The 19061-nt window shown below is 44.2% G+C and overlaps 1 protein-coding gene across 5 annotated transcripts in view; it reads right to left on the reverse strand.

Annotated features, from left to right (window-relative positions):
• The window catches only part of DAP3 (death associated protein 3), a 52063-nt gene that overhangs the window by 13689 nt on the left and 19313 nt on the right, over positions 1–19061 (reverse strand). For 3 of the 5 annotated variants that reach the window (XM_030937150.1, XM_010368109.2, XM_030937151.1), the window contains 3 exons: positions 12645–12698; positions 5379–5501; positions 999–1100 (listed from right to left, as the gene is read on the reverse strand). In XM_030937150.1, coding sequence (XP_030793010.1) covers positions 999–1100; positions 5379–5501; positions 12645–12689 — 270 coding nt within the window. In that variant the 5' untranslated portion in view covers positions 12690–12698. Of the gene's footprint in view, positions 1–998; positions 1101–5378; positions 5502–12644; positions 12699–13799; positions 13860–14415; positions 14435–19061 lie in introns of those variants that run through there. The other 2 variants (XM_010368113.2, XM_010368112.2) reach the window with 2 other exon arrangements.

A 19061-nucleotide genomic window follows, 5' to 3' on the forward strand; every position in this document is an offset into this window, starting at 1 on the left:
AGAATTTATTGCGAAGAGGAAAAGAAAAAAGCTTCCACAGTGTGGAAGGGGACCCCAGCAGGTTGCCCGTGTTTTTCTTTCTAAATAAAGATACAGTCTCATTATATTGCCCAGCTGGTCTTAAACTCCTGCACTCAAACGATCGTCCCACCTTCACTTCCCAAAGTGCTGAGACTACAGGCATAAACTACCTTGCCTGGCCTGTTATACTTTACTTTATTTTATGCTTGAGATAAGGTCTCGCTCTGTTGCCCAGGCTGGGGTACAGTGATGCAATCACAGCTTAATGAAGCCCCCACCTCCTGAGCTCAAGTGATCCTCCAACCTCAGCCACCCAAGGAGCTGTGACTACAGGTGTGCACCATGTCCAGATAATTTTTTATTTTTAATCTTTGGAGAGACAGGTCTCCCTATGTTGCCCAGACTGGTCTCAAACTCCTGGGCTCAAGTGATCCCTCTACCTTGGCCTCCCAAAGTGCAGTTGGGATTACAGGCATGAGCCATAGCGCCCGACCTGTTATGCCCTTATTATTCATCTAATTTCCTGAACTAAACCACACTGAAGAAATAAGATCCTCTGGCTCGCACGCTAAAACTCACCTGCACAGGCAAGTTTGATAACATTTTCACAAAATACATGGGAGAATAAAAACCAATGCATCTAATCAAAATATCGCTTCTATTTAGCTCAGGAGTATATTATGATTTTGCTTTAGTGCAGCATATTAACTATTTTCATGATATTTTGCCAAGGCAAATTACAATTATTTGATGCTGAAATTACTGGAATCTTCTTGGGCTATACAAGGAGGAAAACATCAATGCTGTTTAAACATGAGCTTAAAGTAATTGTACTAGTCACAAAAGGTAATCAACAGATGAATTTCTGTTTTTCAGATTAAATTTCATCTTTTATAATTTTCTTCTCATTTAGCCCAACCCCTTTGCAGCAGCTTGTATTCTGGGCTCCCCCCAGTACCATTCCCTGTCTTGAGCACCTGCATCGCAAAGCGAGGAGGAAGGCCATGGGGAAATACAGTCTTCAAATCCTGGGGGGAGATGTTGTAGTGCTGACCCTCGTGCTGATCCCCATGCTTGGCCTAGGAAATAAGAGTGCAAACAGGTATAATGGTGACAAAGTGACCAAGACTTTCTTTTTGTCTTCTTATCTGTGTATGTGTGTGTGTATATATATATAAATAAATATATATATATATATAAATATATATATATACTTTTTTTTTTTTGAGACGGAGTCTTGCTCTGTCGCCCAGGCTGGAGTGCAGTGGCTGCATCTCAGCTCACTGCAAGCTCCGCCTCCCGGGTTCAAGCGATTCTCCTGCCTCAGCCTCCCGAGTAGCTGGGACTACAGGAGCCCGCCACCATGCCTGGCTAATTTTTTGTATTTTTAGTAGAGATGGGGTTTCACCGTGTTAGCCAGGATGGTCTTGATCTCCTGACCTCGTGATCCACCCGCCTGGGCCTCCCAAAGTGCTGGGATTACAGGCATGAGCCACTGCACCCGGCTTAATTTTTTTTTTTAAGATGGAGCTTTACTTTTGTCATCCAGGCAGGAGTGCAATGGCGCGATCTTAGCTCACTGCAACCTCCGCCTCCCAGGTACACGCAATTCTCCTGCCTCAGCCTCCCAGTAGCTGGCATTACAGACATGTGCCACCACACCCGGCTAATTTTTGTGTTTTTAGTAGAGACGGGGTTTTACCACGTTGGCCAGGCTGGTCTTAAACTCCTGACCTCAGGTGATCTGCCTGCCTCAGCCTCCCAAAATGTTGCGATTACAGGGTGAGCCACCTTGCCTAGTCTTGTCTTCTTCTTTTTTTTTTTTTGAGACAGTCTCGCTCTGTCACCCAGGCTGGAGTGCAATGGTGTGATCTCAGCTCACTGCAACCTCCGCCTCCCAGGTTCAAGCGATTCTCCTGCCTCAGCCTCCCGAGCAGTTGGGACTACAGGCACGCGCCACCATGCCCAGCTAATTTTTGTATTTTTAGGAGAGATGGGGTTTCACCATATTGACCAGAATGGTCTCAATCTCTTCACCTCGTGATCCACTCACCTCGACCTCCCAAAGTGCTGGGATTACAGGCGTGAGACACAGTGCCTAGCCCAGCCTTGTCTTCTTATCTGTGACCAAGACTTTGAAAATTGGATAAGGCCTGCTACTCACTCATATCCTTATGTATTCTTTTTTTTTTTTTTTTTTTTTGAGATGGAGTTTCACCCCTGTTGCCCGGGCTAAAGTGCAATGGTGCGATCTTGGCTCACCACAACCTCTGCCTCCTGGGTTCAAGCAATTCTCCTGCCTCAGCCAAGTAGCTAGGATCACAGGTATGTGCCACCACATCTGGCTAATTTTGTATTTTTAGTAGAGACAGGGTTTCTCCATGTCGGACAGGCTAGTCTTCAAGTGATCTGCCTGCCTTGGCTTCCCAAAGTGCTGGGATTACAGGTGTGAGCCACTGCACCCAGCCTTTATGTCTTGTTTTTTCTTTTTTTTTTTTGAGACAAGATCTTGCTTGGTTTACCAGGATGGAGTACGGTAGTGCAATCACGGCTCACTGAGGCCTCCAATTCCCAGGCTCAAGAGATCCTCCTGCCTCAGCCTCACGAGTAGCTGGGACCACAGGTGTGCACCACTACAACTGGCTAATTTTTTGACTTTTTTGGTAGAGATGAGGTCTTGCTATGTTGCCCAGGTTAGTCTTGAACTCCTGAGCTCCAGTGATCCTCCCGCTTTAGCCTCTCAGTGTTGGGATTACAGGCGTGAGCCACTGCGCCCTGGACCACTCATCTTTTATAAAGCTGGAAAAGATATCTCCCATTGTTTTGAGAAAGCCTGTTGCCCAGACTGGAGTACAGTGGCCTGATCTCAGCTGACTGTAGACTTGACCTCTTCGGCTCAAGTGATCCTTGTACCTAAACCTCTCGAGTAGTTGGGACTACAGGCGCATGCCACTATGCACTGCTAATTGAAAAACTTTTGGCCAAGTGCGGTGGCTCATGCCTGTCATCCCAGTACTATGGGAGGCCAAGGTCGGTGGATCATGAGGTCAGGAGTTCAAGACCAGCCTGGCCAAGAGGGTGAAAGCCCGTCTCTACAAAAAATACAAATAATTAGCCAGGCATGGTGGCAGGTGCCTGTAATCCCAGCTACTCGGGAGGCTGAGGCACAGAACTGCTTGAACCTGGGAGGCGGAGGATGCAGTGAGCCATGATCATGCCACCGTACTCCAGCCTGGGCGACAGAGCAAGGCTCCGTCTAAAAAAAAGAAAAAGAAAAAAAAAATTTTTTTTGGTTGTATGCAGTGGCTCACGTCTGTAATCCCAGCACTTTAGGAAGCTGAGGTGGGTGGACTGCCTGAGGTCAGGAGTTTAAGACCAGCCTGGCCAACATGATGAAACCCCATCTGTACTAAAAATACAAAACTTAGCCAGGCGTGGTGATGGGTGCCTGTAATCACAGTTACTTGGGAGGCTGAGACAGGAAAATCACTTAAACCGGGAGGTGGAGGTTGCAGTGAGACGAGACCACGCCATTGCACTCCAGCCTGGGCAAAAAGAGTAAAACTCTGTCTCGAAAAAAAAAAAAAATTGTTTAGAGTTAGGGTCTTGCTATGTTGCCTAGGCTAGTCTAGAACTCCTAAGCTCAAGTGATCCTCCCGCCTAGGCCTCCCAAAGTGCAGGGATTGCAGGCATAAGCTACTGTGCCCATCCTCATTTATCTTAGCCAAGAATGCTGATTGCTGTCCCCAAACCCAGTATGTATATAAAAGTGGTGGCCCAAATAATGAAGCCAATTGCTCATCAAAGTAAACCGTAGATGTAGGGGTAGCAAAGACAATTCTTGCCATCTGGATTCTTCTGTGCTGTGTATACAGATGCTCCAGTCACGTGACAAGATCATCTGCATGCTGCTGTTTCCATAGAAACCCCAGAGGAACTGGCAGATAAAAGGACTACAATTACAGAGAAAACTGAAAGACACTTCAGTGGCTTGATTCATTTATTCTACTTCATTTTGTGTTTGTCAAAATAGGTGAATGGTATATATATATTGGGATTACAGGCATGAGCCACCTCACCCAGCAATATATATATACTTTTTAAGACAGAGTCTTGCTCTCTTGCCCAGGCTGGAGTGCAGGGGCGCAATCTTGGCTCACTGCAACTTCTGTCTCCTCGGTTCAAGCGATTCTCCTGCCTCAGCCTCCTGAGTAGCTGGGATTACAGGTGCCCGCCACCACACCCAGCTAATTTCAGTATTTTTAGTAGAGACAGGCTTTCGCCATGTTGGCCAGGCTGGACTAGAACTGACCTCAAGTGATCCTCCTGCCTCGGCCTCCCGAAGTGCTAGGATGATAGTCATGAGCCACCCCGCATGGCCAAAGGCTAGAGATATATTTAAAATACACCCTGCTGAGATCATGTTTTGGGTAATGGGTGATTCTTTTTTTCCTTCCACACAGACTGTATTAAGATGGGAAGACGCAGAGCGTAGGGGCAGGGGAAGGAAGCTACTGGTTCTTCACATTACAGCACAGACCACAAATTAATTTCATTTATGAGAGGTAGCAACAAAAAGAAATCAATATCCAGTCTAATGGGGAACTGGACTAGAAAATGCAACACTAGATACTGCTGGAATCCTGGCTTCTGCAGACAAAATTCACTTTAAATGCTGCTCTTCTCATAACAAATCAAGTTAGTTCCCTCTCCAGACCCTAGGAAATCCACTTACAAAACTGCAAAATAACACCAGATTGGTTATTAGAAAAACTGGGTTCTGAACCTACCCTGGTAGAAAATTGTGGGCAAGTAGTTTAATTTCTTTAGTATTCTCCATACCAGAGGTTGTTAAGTTATGGCTGGGCACATGCTTTGTAAACAGAGTTTTACTGGTACATGTTTACACCCATTTGTTTATGGCAGAGTTGAGTACTTGTGACTGATCATCCCAGTCCATCGGCCTAAAATATTCACTACATAGTCCTTTAAGAAAAAGTCTGTCACCCAACACATAATATAAGCAATAATAATTGGCAAACTTACCCTGTAAGAAATTAAACTTAGTAAGTATTGAGTATTCGACAACTTTATGCTCAGCAAAATCTGTGAAACTAGATGAATTCACTAGTCGGGATTACATGGGAGCAGATATGGATGGAGCTGGCCAGTGTATGTTACCACAGTATCAGACAGGGACAGGGAGAATCTGGGTTCCAGAGTGCTATCTCAGATGCACTATCTGAGTAAATGCAAATCTACTAAGCTTCTTGCAGTTTCAGTCTTCCTATGCAAAATGAGGATAGGAACACAAATCATAAGTCCTGAGAAACCCCATATACACATTATTAACTCACCGGGTCATTCTCAATGGTGCGGGAAATAGCTCTGGGACTGTCAACTGGAATCTGGTTATCTAGGTGAGCAGCAATGCTTTGGCTTGCCTGGGTCCCCATGTGTAAAAAACGCCCAGGGTCCAACTGTAAGAGAAATCATTTCAGTGTCATGGGGTTATCAAACTTTTTTTTTTTTTTTTTGAGACAGAGTTTCACTCTTGTTGCCCAAGCTGGAGTGCAATGGAGTATAGCGATCTTGGCTCACTACAACCTCCGCCTCCTGGGTTCAAGTGATTCTCCCGCCTCAGTCTCCTGAGTAACTGGGATTACAGGCACATGCCACCACACCCAGTTAATTTTTTGTATTTTTAGTAGAAACGAGATTTCACCATGTTGGCCAGACTGATCTCGAACTCCTGAACTCAGGTGATCTGGCCGCCTCTGCCTCCCAAAATGCTGGGATTACAGGCTTGAGTCACCACACCTGGCCAATCAAACTTTTTATGCTCGCTATAACACTGAGAAGGTGAGCCATGTCTGTAACAGGGATGTCACTAACATACATTTTTCTTCTATGTAAAAAAGATCCCTGTTACTATTTAAAATTCACTAAGTCCAATGACATTGTTCATATTCTACATCTGTTCCAGTCTGTGTATTGCCTTATCAGGGATCTGTCCTATATGGAAACAAACAATTCTGTCAGAGATTATTCAGGAGCATACACAGCATAACCATTAGCAAACTTGAAGCAGGAAAGCTCTTTTAATGCGCTTGCACAGTGATGAATGGTTGCCAAAACTGTGTAATTCTCATTCTCTGTCAGTCACCTCAGTTATCAGGGGATCAGTGCAATGCTCCTCACTATGTGACAGCTATAATTACATGCCCTGTAACAATTTTCCTGCTAATTGTGCCCTGGAATAAAGAATCTTTCATTAGAGACATGTAATAAGGGAGTATGTCAGATACATAGCTAAGTGAAAGCAAACTGCTCTATAGGTAACTCAGTGAACTGTACACTGAAACCTCTGAACCAACAGAGAGGGGAAGAGGGGGGATTTCAGGAGACAAATCTAACAAAATGGTGAGTGAAAAACTCCAAAACTGAGCTTAAGGATAACAAGCCTTATGCAGAAAGTGAAAAGATGTGTTATGAGGAAAAGATTAGGGAATGCAGCCAGGAGAAGCGAGAGAACAGAAATATCATGGATAGTGTAATAAGGGCGTTGCTTAATAAATAGGTTATCATATGAAAGCTATCTGTATTTTATAGTCTCACCAAGCAGCTTCTCACCCTCTTTTTTTTTTTTTTTTTTTTTTTTTTTTGAGACGGAGTCTTGCTCTGCTGCCCAGGCTCGAGTACAGTGGCCGGCTCTCAGCTCACTGCAAGCTCCGCCTCCCGGGTTCACGCCATTCTCCTGTCTCAGCCTCCCGAGTAGCTGGGACTACAGGCGCCCGCCTCGTCGCCCGGCTAGTTTTTTGTATTTTTTAGTAGAGACGGGGTTTCACCGTATTAGCCAGGATGGTCTCGGCCTCCCAAAGTGCTGGGATTACAGGCTTGAGCCACCGCGCCCGGCCTTCACCCTCTTTTTTAAAAGACAGGGTCTTGCTCTATTACCCAGGCTGGAGTACAGTGGCACAATGACGGCACACTGTAGTCTCAAACTCCCAGGCCCAAGCCATGCTCCCATCTCAGGCTCCCAAGTAGCTGGGACTACAGGCGCATGCCACCACGCCCAGCTAATTTTTAATTTTTTTGAAGACAGGGTCTTGCTATGTTGCCCAGGCTGCTCTCCAACTCCTGCACTCAAGTGATCCTCCTGCCTCGGCCTCCCAAACTGCTGGGATGATAGGTGTGAGCCATTGCACCTGGCTCACCAAGCAGCATTTGGTGGTGGTGTTTTTTTTTTTCTGAGATGTTGTCTTGCTCTGTTGCCCAGGCTGGGGTACAGTGGCAAGATCTTGGGTCTCTGCAACCTCCGCCTCCTGGGTTCAAGCGATTCTTCTGCCACAGCCTCTACAGCAGCTGGAATTATAGGCATGTGCCACCACGCCCAGCTAATTTTTCTATTTTTAGTAGAGATGGGATTTTGCCATGTTGGCCAGGCTGGTTTCAAACTCCTGACCTCAGGTGATCCTCCTGCCACAGGCTCCCAAAGTGCTGGGATTACAGGCGTGAGCCACCATGCCCAGCCTACCAAGCAGTTTTTTGAGTGCAGAAAATATAAGTTATCTCTGTACCATCCCTCCTCACACTTATACCCATTTTATGACATGATCCTAAACTCCATACATAAATTCTGTGTCTAACATACCCACTGCACAGGTTGAGAGAGAGTATTGTACACATCACTTTTGTTTTTGTTTTTTTTTTTGAGACAGAGTCTCACTCTTGTCGCCGAGGCGGGGGTGCAATGGCATGATCTCCACTCACTATAACCTCTGCCCCCAGGTTCAAGTGGTTCTCCTGCCTCAGTAGCTGGGATTACAGGCACCTGCCACCACGCCTGGCTAATTTTTGTATTTTTAGTGGAGACTGGGTTTCACCATGTTGGTCACACTGGTCTGGAACTCCTGACCTCAGGTGATCTGCCCACCTTAACCTTCCAAAGTGCTGGGATTATGGGCGTAAGCCACCACTCCCGGCCAACACATAACATTTTAACTTTTATCTCTAAATCTTTGATTTTTTCCTCTTTCGTAGTCCTTCATCTTCCCAAAAATAGGTTTAACCTTTGACTAATCTAAAAGCTTGGATGGAGCCAGGTGTGGTGGTCCACTCCTGTAGTCCCAGCTACTTGGGAGCTAAAGTGGAAAGACTGCTTGAGGGCAGGAGTTCCACATCAGCCAGGGCAGCAGTGAGACCCTGACAATAAAAAAAATTTAAAAAGCTTAGAAGGTTCCAGAATGATGTCAAAAATAAGTCTCAAATTCCTTAGCATAACAATCTAGACCACTGTGATGACTTCAGCCTACCTTTGTAATTACATTTATAACCATATGACCATGCTAAAACAAGTCACTTTTATGCCTCTATACTTCTGCTCATTCTACTTCAACTTCCCTCTCTCCCCATTTAAATCCTTCCCATTCATCAAACCTCAACTCGAATGTCACATCCTCAGTGAAAATTTGCTAGACACCTCCAGTCAAAAGTAATTCTCTTTCCTTTCTGCTAATAGCACTCTTTGTATTGCACAGCAATTTTATTACACTGCCTTGAGTTGTACTCATGCCTACTGTTAACTGAGTATCTATTAGATGTCAGGCAATACAGTATTATATATGTACTAGTTTTAAACCTAGAAATCCTAGAAGATAGGCAGAATATTATCAACCCTTTGTTATGATGGGGAAGACAAGGTTCGGGGAAGCTGAGTAATTCTGATTAAGGTCACAAAGTTTTAGGCAGTGAACTGGAATTCACATCCAAGTTTGTCTCTATTTAAAAAAAAATTGTATCATGTTATGTTATACATGTTTGTCTCCTAGGCTACACGCTTAGAAGAGAAGGGGTTAGATTTTATTCATTTTTGTATCTCCCTCTCTGAGTACTTAACACACTACAAAGTACTTAGCCCTTTGCCCTGGAATAAATAATCTGAAACTGAAAACATGCAATGAGAGAGTACGTAGAGCATCCATGAAGAAAAGTAAATGCTCTATAGGAAACTCAGTGAAGTATACACAGAAACCTCTGAACCATTACTTGTAGATTTTAATATAAAGTAACTGTCAAGTACTAGAGTTGCTCCAGCTCTGTCTGAGAATGTATGACTGTAAATTACAGCAGAAGGAGTAATGCTTGGGAAATATCCAAATCGTTCTCTACACTTCTCAGCCTCCCTTGAAGACAAGGGAGAGGTCATGTGATTCCTTTGGCTAAAGACCTATGAATGGAAATAACTTGTGTTATTGCATCCTTTCTAGTCAGAGCCAATTAAGTGTGAGGTATAAATTATCTCTCCCTCCCCATCTTAAAAGCTACATGTTGAGATGTATCCCAAAAAGGTAAACCTTTGTCCCTCCATCCAGACTTCAATCTTGCTTGCAAAACCTTTTTGAAAGATAGGAACAGAAAAATAAAGCAAAACACACGCACACAACACAAACAATATCCTTTGTGTTAGGCCACTGAGAATACAAGGCTTGTTATTTCAGCATAGCAATCTGAATAATACACCCTAGTACTACTTAAACGCTACTCAGTTTTATCTACTGGAGAGAAAGCACCATGTCTCTTTACAAAGCAAAGTGGAAAACAAACTATTCAAGGACCACAAGGTGGTGCTATTTCTACAGTAATGTGATGACGTTTTTGTTATACTTTTTTTTTTTGGACATAGGGTGTGGTCTTGCTATATTGCCCAGGTCAGTCTCAAATCCTGGGCGTACATGATCCTCCTGCTTCAGCCTCTCAAGTAGCTGAAACTACAGGTACTTTTTGAAGCAGATTAAAAGCTAGCAAAATGGAATCTTTTTTTTTTTTTTTTTTTTTTGAGATGGAGTTTCGCTCTTGTTGCCCAGGCTGGAGTGCAATGGTGTGATCTTGGCTCACTGCAACCTCTGTCTCCCGGGTTCAAGCGATTCTCCTGTCTCAGCCTCCCGAGTAGCTGGGATTACAGGCATGTGCCACCACACCTGGCTAATCATGTATTTTCAGTAGTGATGGCGTTTCTCCATGTTGGTCAGGCTGGTCTCGAACTCCTGACCTCAGGTGATCTGCCTGCCTCAGCCTCCCAAAGTGCTGGCATTACAGATGTCAGCCACCGTGCCTGGCCTACAGCAAAATGGAATCTTTAATTCTTAAAGTTTTATATATATATCACTCAAGTAGACTGTTGTTTCCAGAGAAAACAACTATGTGTACAACTGCCTCTGTACAGTTCCAGAATGAACATCTTGCAGTTTTTGAAAGAGCATTTGTGGGCCAATCTAGAAGGTCACTGTGATGGTTAATATTAAGTGTCAACTTGATTGGATTAAAGGCTGTAAAGTACTGTTCCTGCATGTGTCTGTGAGGGTGTTGCCAAAGGAGATTAACATTTGAGTCAGTGGACTGGGAGAGGCAGACCCACCCTCAATGTTTCACCATCTAATCACCTGCCAGGGCAGCTAGAATAAAGCAGGCAGAAGAAGGTGGGTTGAGCCGACTTGCTGAGTCTTCCAGCCTTCATCTTTCTCCTGGGCTAGATGCTTCCTGCATTCGAACACTGGACTCTGAAGTTCTTCAGCTTTTGGACTCTTGGACTTACAACAGTGATTTGCCAGGGGCTCTCAGGCCTTTAGCCACAGACTAAAGGCTGCACTGTCAGCTTCCCTACTTTTGGAGTTTTGGGACTTGGACTGGCTGACTTGCTCCTCAGCTTGCTCATGGCCTACTGTGGGACTTCACCAGATGGTGTGAGTCAACACTCCTTAACAAACTCTCCTTCATATATCCTTCTATCCTATTAGTGCTGTCCCTGTAGAGAACCCTGACTAATACAGTCACCCTGAACCAAACTAAAAAACAAAAACAAAAACAAAAAACCCAAAACTTTCTCTCACCAACAGCGCGCTGTAGTCTGGCCTCAGGTCTTTCGCGACTGTTATTAAGAAAGAGGAACTTTTTTTTTTTTTGAGATGGAGTTTTGCTCTGTTGCCCAGGCTAGAGTGCAGTGGCATGATCTCGGCTCACTGCAACCTCCACCTCTTGGGTTCAAGCGATTCTCTTACCTCAGCCTCCTGAGTAGCTGGGATTGTAGTCGTGTGCCACCACACGCAGCTAATGTTTGTATTTTTAGGAGAGACAGGGTTTCACTATGTTGGCCAGGCTGGTCTCAAACTCCCGACCTCAGGTGATCTGCCCACCTCGGCCTCCCAAAGTGCTGGGATTACAGGCATGAGCCACTGCGCCCAGCCGATAAAGGAAATTTATTTTAGCTTTGTAATATGATCAGTTGAGTCCAGAATCCATCCCTCTGCTGATCCTTGCTTTCATTTCATTTTATAATAATGGGTTATTTTATGTATTCATATATAGGCCTGAGGGAAGGGGCACATGCAGGGAGAGCCAGACAGGAGGAAGGGCTCCTCTTCTAGGAAATCTAATCTGTAATTAAATAATCCGCTGAAAATGACCCAGTCTTTCTGGCTCAGTTCTGAGTCTTTCCGGATCTCCTACTGACGCGACTAATCCAGCTCAGGTGCTCCTCTTTGGTGCTATAAGAGCACCGTACTGAAATAGTCATTTATTCATGATTCTACTGGACTATAAGCTTCTGGAGAACATGGACCATAAAATGCCATAGAGCACAGTGGTTAGGCCACAGGCTTTGAAGTCAGACAGACCTGGCACCTCGTGTGGGCTTTGCAGCCTCACAGACTATTTCCTCAGGTGAGTTACCTAGCCAATCTCATCCTTAGTTTCTACATCTGTGAAACAAGGATATTATCTCGTTCATGGGTGGATCATGAGGATTAAAAAAAATGAAGCACTTAGTGTATTACCTGGCACATAATAATACCCAACAAATAATAACTATTATTAGTGAAATGAGGCATCTTAGAATTCTGAGTACCTGCCATATAGAAGGTACTGAAGGCTGGGCACAGTGGCTCATGCCTGTAATCCCAGCACTTTGGGAGGCCGAGGTGGGCAGATCACGAAGTCAGGCGTTCGAGACCAGGCTGGCTAATATGATGAAACACCGTTTCTACTAAAAATACAAAAATTAGCTGGGCATGGTGGCACGCACCTGTAGTCCCAGCTACTCGGGAGGCTGAGGCAGAAGAAATGGTTGAACCCGGGAGGCAGAGGTTACAGTGAGCCGAGATTGCACCACTGCACACTCCAGCCTGGGTGACACAGTGAGACTCCGTCTCAAAAAAAAAACAAAAACAAAGTACTGAACAACTATTTGGTGAAAAAATGAAGCAAACCAGCAGAATGGTCTTTTTCATGTACAATTTTATTTTTTATTCTATTTTAGATGCTAAAGCTGTAAATTGGCAACTTGTTTTTCTTTTAAATACTTCATTAAGGGATGATAACCATTCTCTAGTTGGCTAGAGAAATAAAGTTGATAAAGATAATTACAGTCAAACTTACTTATGTTTTCTGGAAAAATATTAATTCTCCTATCCCATGGTAAATTCTCAAGCACAATTATTCTACTGAAACCTATTACATATGAAGTTTTCCAGAGCATTTCACTCTAGATACAATGAATCCATCTAAAAATAAGAACCCAGGAACCTAAAGGCAATATGCACAGAGTGTTCAGGTCAGTCAGGACTCACCTTATGGATCCTAGAGATAAGCCTTGTTATTCCTTTCAGCATCATCCTTGCACTCTTAAAACAAAAAAAAATGAAAAGGTGAAAAGGTAAACCACAAATGGGAAAAGATATTTGCAACATAGAAAACTGACAATAGATTAATATGGATTAATAATCTATATTAATATCTAGAATATATAAAGAATGCCTACGGCTTCATAAAGAAAAATGAGCAAAAGACATAAACTGGCATTTCACAGAAAAGAAAACACAAAAGGCTAGTGAACCCATGAAAAGATTTTTGAACCTCATTACAAATCAGGGAAGTGCTAATTAAAATGATGAAAACCAGATACCATTCACAATCATCATACTGGGAAAATTAAAAAGTCAGGCAGGACACAGTGGCTCACACCTACAATCCCAACACTTTTGGAGGAACACTTTGCGGGGCTGAGGTGGGTGGATTGCTTGAGCCTAGGAGTTCAAGACTGGCCTTGGCAACAGAGTGAGACCCTATCTTTACAAAAAATATAAAAATTAGTAGGGCATGGTAGTGCATGTCTGTGGTCCCAGCTCCTCGGGAGGCTGAGGCAGGAGGATCACTTGAGCTCAGGAGGTGAAGGTCACAGTGAGCTGAGATGCACTACATTCCAGCATGGATGACAGAGACCACCTCAAAAAAAGAAAAGAAAAGAAAATAGGCCAGGTGTAATAGCTCACACCTGTAATCCCAGCACTTTGGGAGGTCAAGGTGGGCAGATCACTTGAGGTCAGGAGTTCGAGACCAGCCTGGCCAACATGGTAAAACTTTGTCTCTACCAAAACATATTTTAAAAAATGAGTTGGAGGCCAGGTGCAGTGGCTCACGCCTGTAATCCCAGCACTTTGGGAGGCCAAGGTGGGCGGATCACGAGGTCAGGAGATTGAGATGGTCCTGGCTAACACGGTGAAACCCTGTCTCTACTAAAAATACAGAAAAATTAGTCAGGCGTGGTGGCGGGCGCCTGTAGTCCAGATACTTAGGAGGCTAAGGCAGGAGAATAGCATGAACCCGGAAGGCGGAGCTTGCAGTGAGCTGAGATCACGCCACTGCACTCTAGCCTGGGAGACAGAGCGAGACTCTGTCTCAAAAAAAAAAAAAAAAAAAAAAAAATTAGGAGTGGTGATACGCACCTGTAGTCCCAGCTACTCTGGAGGCTAAGGCAGGAGGACTGCTTGCATCCAAGAGGTAGAGGTTGCAGTGAGCTGATATCGCACCACTGTACTCTAGCCCAGAAAACAGAGTAAGAATCTGTCTCAAAAAAAAAAAAAAAAGAAAGAAAAAAATTAAAAAGACAATAGCAAATGTTAAATAGGCTGTGAAACATTACATTGTATTAAACTTTCATACATGTCAATGAAAGTATAAATACAAGTATCTTTGCAAAGTTGAAAATGCACAAACCAGGCCAGGCGAGGTTGCTCGTGCCTGTAATCCCAGTACTTTGGGAGGCCACGGCAGGTGGATCACCTGAGGTCAGGAGTTCAAGACCAGCCTGGCCAACATGGTGAAACCCAATCCCTACTAAAAATACAAAAAATTAGCTGGGCGTGGTGGTATACACCCGTAATCCCAGCTACTCAGGAGGCAGAGGCAGGAGGATCACTTGAACCTGGGAGGCAGAGGTTGCAGTGAGCCGAGATCGCGCCATTGCACTCCAGACTGGGCAACAAGAGTGAAACTCTGTCTCAGAAAAAAAATAAAGCGGGGGAAATGCTGCACAAGCCGGCCGGGCTCAGTGGCTCACACCTGTAATCTCAGCACTTTGGGCAGTTGAGGCGGGCAGATCACTTGAGGTCAGGAGTTTGAGACCAGCCTCGGCAAGACAGTGAAACCCCATCTCTACTAAAATACAAAAAAAAAAAAAAAAATTAGTCAGGGTGGGGGGCAGCGTGCGCCTGTAATACCAGCTACTCAGGAGGCTGACACAGGTAAATCGCTTGAACCCGGGAGGCAGAGGTTGCAGTGAACTGAGAATGGACCACTGCACTCCAGCCTGGGTGACAGAGCAAGACTCCATCTCAAAAAATAAATTAATTAGTAAATAAAATAAAATACACAAGCCTATGACCCAGCTATTCTACTCCTTGGTACTTACTCTAGAAAAACACTTCTACGGCCGGGCATGGTGGCTCATGCCTGTAATCCCAGCACTTCGGGAGGCCAAGGTGGGTGGATCACCTGAGGTTAGGAGTTTGAGACCAGCCTGGCCAACACGGTGAAACACTGTCTCTACTAAAAATACAAACAATTAGCTGGACGTGGTGGTGTACGCCTGTAATCCCAGTTACTCGGGAGGCTGAGGCAGGAGAATCGCTTGAACCCGGGAGGTGGATGTTGCAATGAGCCGAGATCACGCCATTGCACTCCAGCCTGGGCAGCAAGAGTGAAACTCTGTCTCAAAACAAAAACAAAAACATTTCTACATGTACACTGGGAAATATATATATGGAGGTTCATACTAGCAGAGTATGAATTGTAAAAAAACTGTAGAAAAACCAAATATCCCTTAGTAGAACAGTACATAGAGACAGTCATAAAATGGAATATTAGAAAGCAATTAAATGAAAAAATTACCATTGCATGCATCAATATGGATCTCAAAAATGAATACTGAGTGAACACTATTTGGCATGATATAACATACAAAATTCAAAACCAAAAAGCTTCTTTAATTATTTGGGGGATATAAATAGGAGAACTGAAACAAAAAGGCAAGAGAACGATAAAAACAACATTTAGAATAATGGTTACTTCTGGGGAGAAAGAAAAGGGAAAAGATTGGGGCAGGCACATAAGGAAACTGACAATAAACTATTACTAACACTGCATAATGGATACATGAGAATTTATTAATAATTTTTTATAATTAATAATTTTATTCATATCATGTGTATTATATTCATTCTTTTGTATACAGGAAATATTTAATTTAAAAGCCTGAATCTTTTGGAGCTAAGAGGTTTAAAATACTTAAATGTAACTCTTAATATCTAGTAGTTATAGAATAACTGAATTAAATGTCTATGTAATTAATTAGTTCATTTTGGCTATCTTTTTTTGTTTGTTTTGTTTTGGTTGTTTTGAGATGGGGTTTCACTCTTGTTGCCCAGGCTGGAGTGCAATGGCATGATCCCGGCTCACTGCAACCTCCACCTCCCGGGTTAAAGCGATTCTCCTGTCTCAGCCTCCTGAGTAACCGGAGTTAGAGATGCCAGCTACCACGCCCGGTTGATTTTTATATTTTTTAGTAGAGACAGTGTTTCACCAGGCTGCTCTTGAACTCCTGACCTCAGGTGATCCACCTGCCTCGGCCTCTCAAAGTGCTGGGATTACAGGCATGAGCTACCACACCTGACACCTTGGCTATCATTTTCACCTTTCTTTATTTTATTTTTTTATTTTTTATTTTTTGAGATGAAGTCTTACTCTGTCACCCAAGCTGGAATGCAGTGGTGTGATCTTGGTTCGCTGGAACCTTGCCTCCTGGGTTCAAGCAATTCTCCTGCCTCAGCCTCCTGAGTAGCTGGGACTACAGGCACACACCACCATGTCCAGCTAATTTTTGTATTTTTAGTAGAAACGGGGTTTCACCATGTTGGCCAGGCTGGTCTTGAACTCCTGACCTCAGGTGATCCTCCCACCTTGGCCTCCCAAAGTGTTGGGATTACAGGCGTGAGCCACCGCACCCTGACACACCTTTTACAACCCAAATCTTTAAAGCAACAATAATAACAACCATAGAGTTGCAACCAATTAACCCAACAGTTACTGAGCACCTACTGTGTGTCAGGCTCTGTGAATACAATGGTGAACAAACTATTACAGTCCCTGATCTTATAGTCAAGGAATTTATAGTACAGTCAAGAGAATCACATAGGCTGGGCATGGTGACTCATGCCTGTAATATCAGCCCTCTGGGAGGCTGGGGTGAGAAGACTGCTTGAGCCCCGGAGTTTGAGACCAGCTTGGGTAACAGTAAGACCACCAATTCCACAAAAAAAAAAAAAGAAAGAAAGAAAAAAATTAATTAGTTGGCCATGGTGGGGCAGGACTAGTCGTAGCTACTTAGGAGGCTGAGGCAAAAGGATCACGTGAGGCCAGGTGTTAAAGGCTATAGGGAGCATGCCACTGTACTCCAGCCTGCATGATATAGTCAGATCTGGTCTAAATAAATAGATAAATAAATGAAAAGAGGCCAGGTGCAGTGGTTCATACCTGTGATCCTAGTACTTTGGGAGGCTGAGGTGGATGGACTACCTGAGCTCAGGAGTTTGAGACCAGCCTGGACCATACGGTAAAACCCCATCTCTACTAAAATACAAAAAATTAGCCTGGCATGGTGGTGCATGCCTTTAGTCCCAGCTACTCAGGAGGCTGAGGCGGGAGAATCGCTTGAACCCGGGAGGCAGAGGTTGCAGTGAGCTGATATTGTGCCACTGCACTCCAGCCTAGGCGACAGAGCAAGACTCCATCTCAAAAAACAAATAAATAAATAAATAAAATTTAAAAATAAATAAAAAGAGAGAGAGAGTCACATAAATTCCTTTAATTTTATTTCCTTTAAGTTTTTTCTTTCTTTTCTTTTTTTTTTCTTTTCTTTTTTTTTTTTTGAGACAGGGTCTCACTTGGTTGCCCAGGATGGAGTGCAGTGGCAAGATCACAGCACACTATAGCCTCAAACTCTTGGGTTCAAGTGATCCTCCTTCCTCAGCCTTTCAAGTAGCTGGGAATATAGGTATTGTTGCCTGGCATATTAAAAAAAAATTATTTTTTTTTGGTAGACATAACCCTTGCTATGGTGCCCAGGATGGTCTTGAACTCCTGGGCTCAAGTGATCCTCCTGCCTCAGCATCCCAAAGTGCTGGGATTACAAGTGTGAGCCACCATGCTCAGCTTCAGCTCTATCACATTTGTTATTTTTCTTGAGACAGGATCTTGCTCTGTCATCCAGGATGGAGTACAGTGGCACAATCACAGTTCACTGCAGCCTCGAACTCCCCTGCTTAAGCGATCTTCCCACCTCAGCCTCCCAAGTAGCTGGGATTACAGGCATGTGCCACTGTGCCTGGCTTTTTTATTTTGTAGAGACAGGGTCTCACTATGTTGCCAGGGATGGTCTTGAACTCCTGGACACAAGTGATCCTCCCACCTCAGCCTCTCAAAGTGCTGGGATTACAGGTACGAACCATCGCACTTGGCCTTAAATATACTGGATTTGTTTATCTCTGAGATGGAATCTTGCTCTGTCGCCCAGGCTGGAGCACAGGGGCATGATCTCGGCTCACTGCAACATCCACTTCCCGAGTTCAAGCAATTCTCCTGCCTCAGCCTCCCAAGTACCTGGGACTACAGGCGCCCACTACCACGCTAGCTAATTTTTGTATTTTTAGTAGATACAGGGTTTCGTCATGTTGGCTAGACTGTTCTCGAACTCTTGACCTTAAGTGATCCTCCCGCCTCGGCCTCCCAAAGTATTGGGATTACAAGTGTGAGCCACCATGCCCAGCCATACTATTTAATGGACATGCCAAAGCACTTCTAAACTCAGTCATTCAAGAAGTGTATGACATGCTTCCACATGCCCACACTATAGAGTCTACAGTGGTGAATAAGACTGGGATGGTCTCTACTGGCCTGCCTGCCTTTTTACTTGTGGGATTTCAGGGCTCCTTTTCTAGAGTGCAATGTCACTCCAATAGTATTTGACCTGCCCCACTGTGCTCCCCAGATCCTCTCAATGCTCCCCGGCACAACCACTACTGGAAGAGCTGTGGACTATGAAGCAGGCTGGATACTGGAGAGGAAGGAGTGTGTGACACGGTCCAGATGCACTTCTTTCCATAGGTGTGCCTGTGGACACTGGGGCTATTATTTTGCCTATGTTATAGACACTATGAGAAATGATGGTCAGAATGTGTAATCAGCTTTCATTCTAGGACACTATCATCTTGAACCCAAATTAAAATAAATGCTCTACCAGCATCCAGTCTTAAACATTTCCTCCACTGAAGCCTTGCTTAAAATTCTTCAGTATTTCCTCACTACTTTATTATTTTGTGAGTTCGGGCCTCAGTCTGTTGCCTAAGCTGGAGTGCAGTGGTGCAATCTCGGCTCACTGCAGCCTCTAATTCCTAGGCTCAAGTAATCTTCCTTCCTCAGCCTCCTAAGTAACTGGGACTACAGGCACATGCAACCACCTGGTGGCTAATTTTTTATTTTTATAGAGATGGGGTCTGGCTATGTTGCTTGGGCTGGTCTCCAACTCCTGGCCTCAAGTGATCTTCCTGCCCTGGCCTCGCAAAGTGCTGGGATTGCAAGCGTGAGTCACTATGCCTGGCCCTCACTAGTTTTCAAGTTAAAAAAAAAAAGTAGGCCGGGTGCGGTGGCTCAAT

Source organism: Rhinopithecus roxellana, chromosome 8 (assembly GCF_007565055.1).
Source record: "Rhinopithecus roxellana isolate Shanxi Qingling chromosome 8, ASM756505v1, whole genome shotgun sequence".
Classification (NCBI taxonomy): Eukaryota; Metazoa; Chordata; class Mammalia; order Primates; family Cercopithecidae; genus Rhinopithecus; species Rhinopithecus roxellana.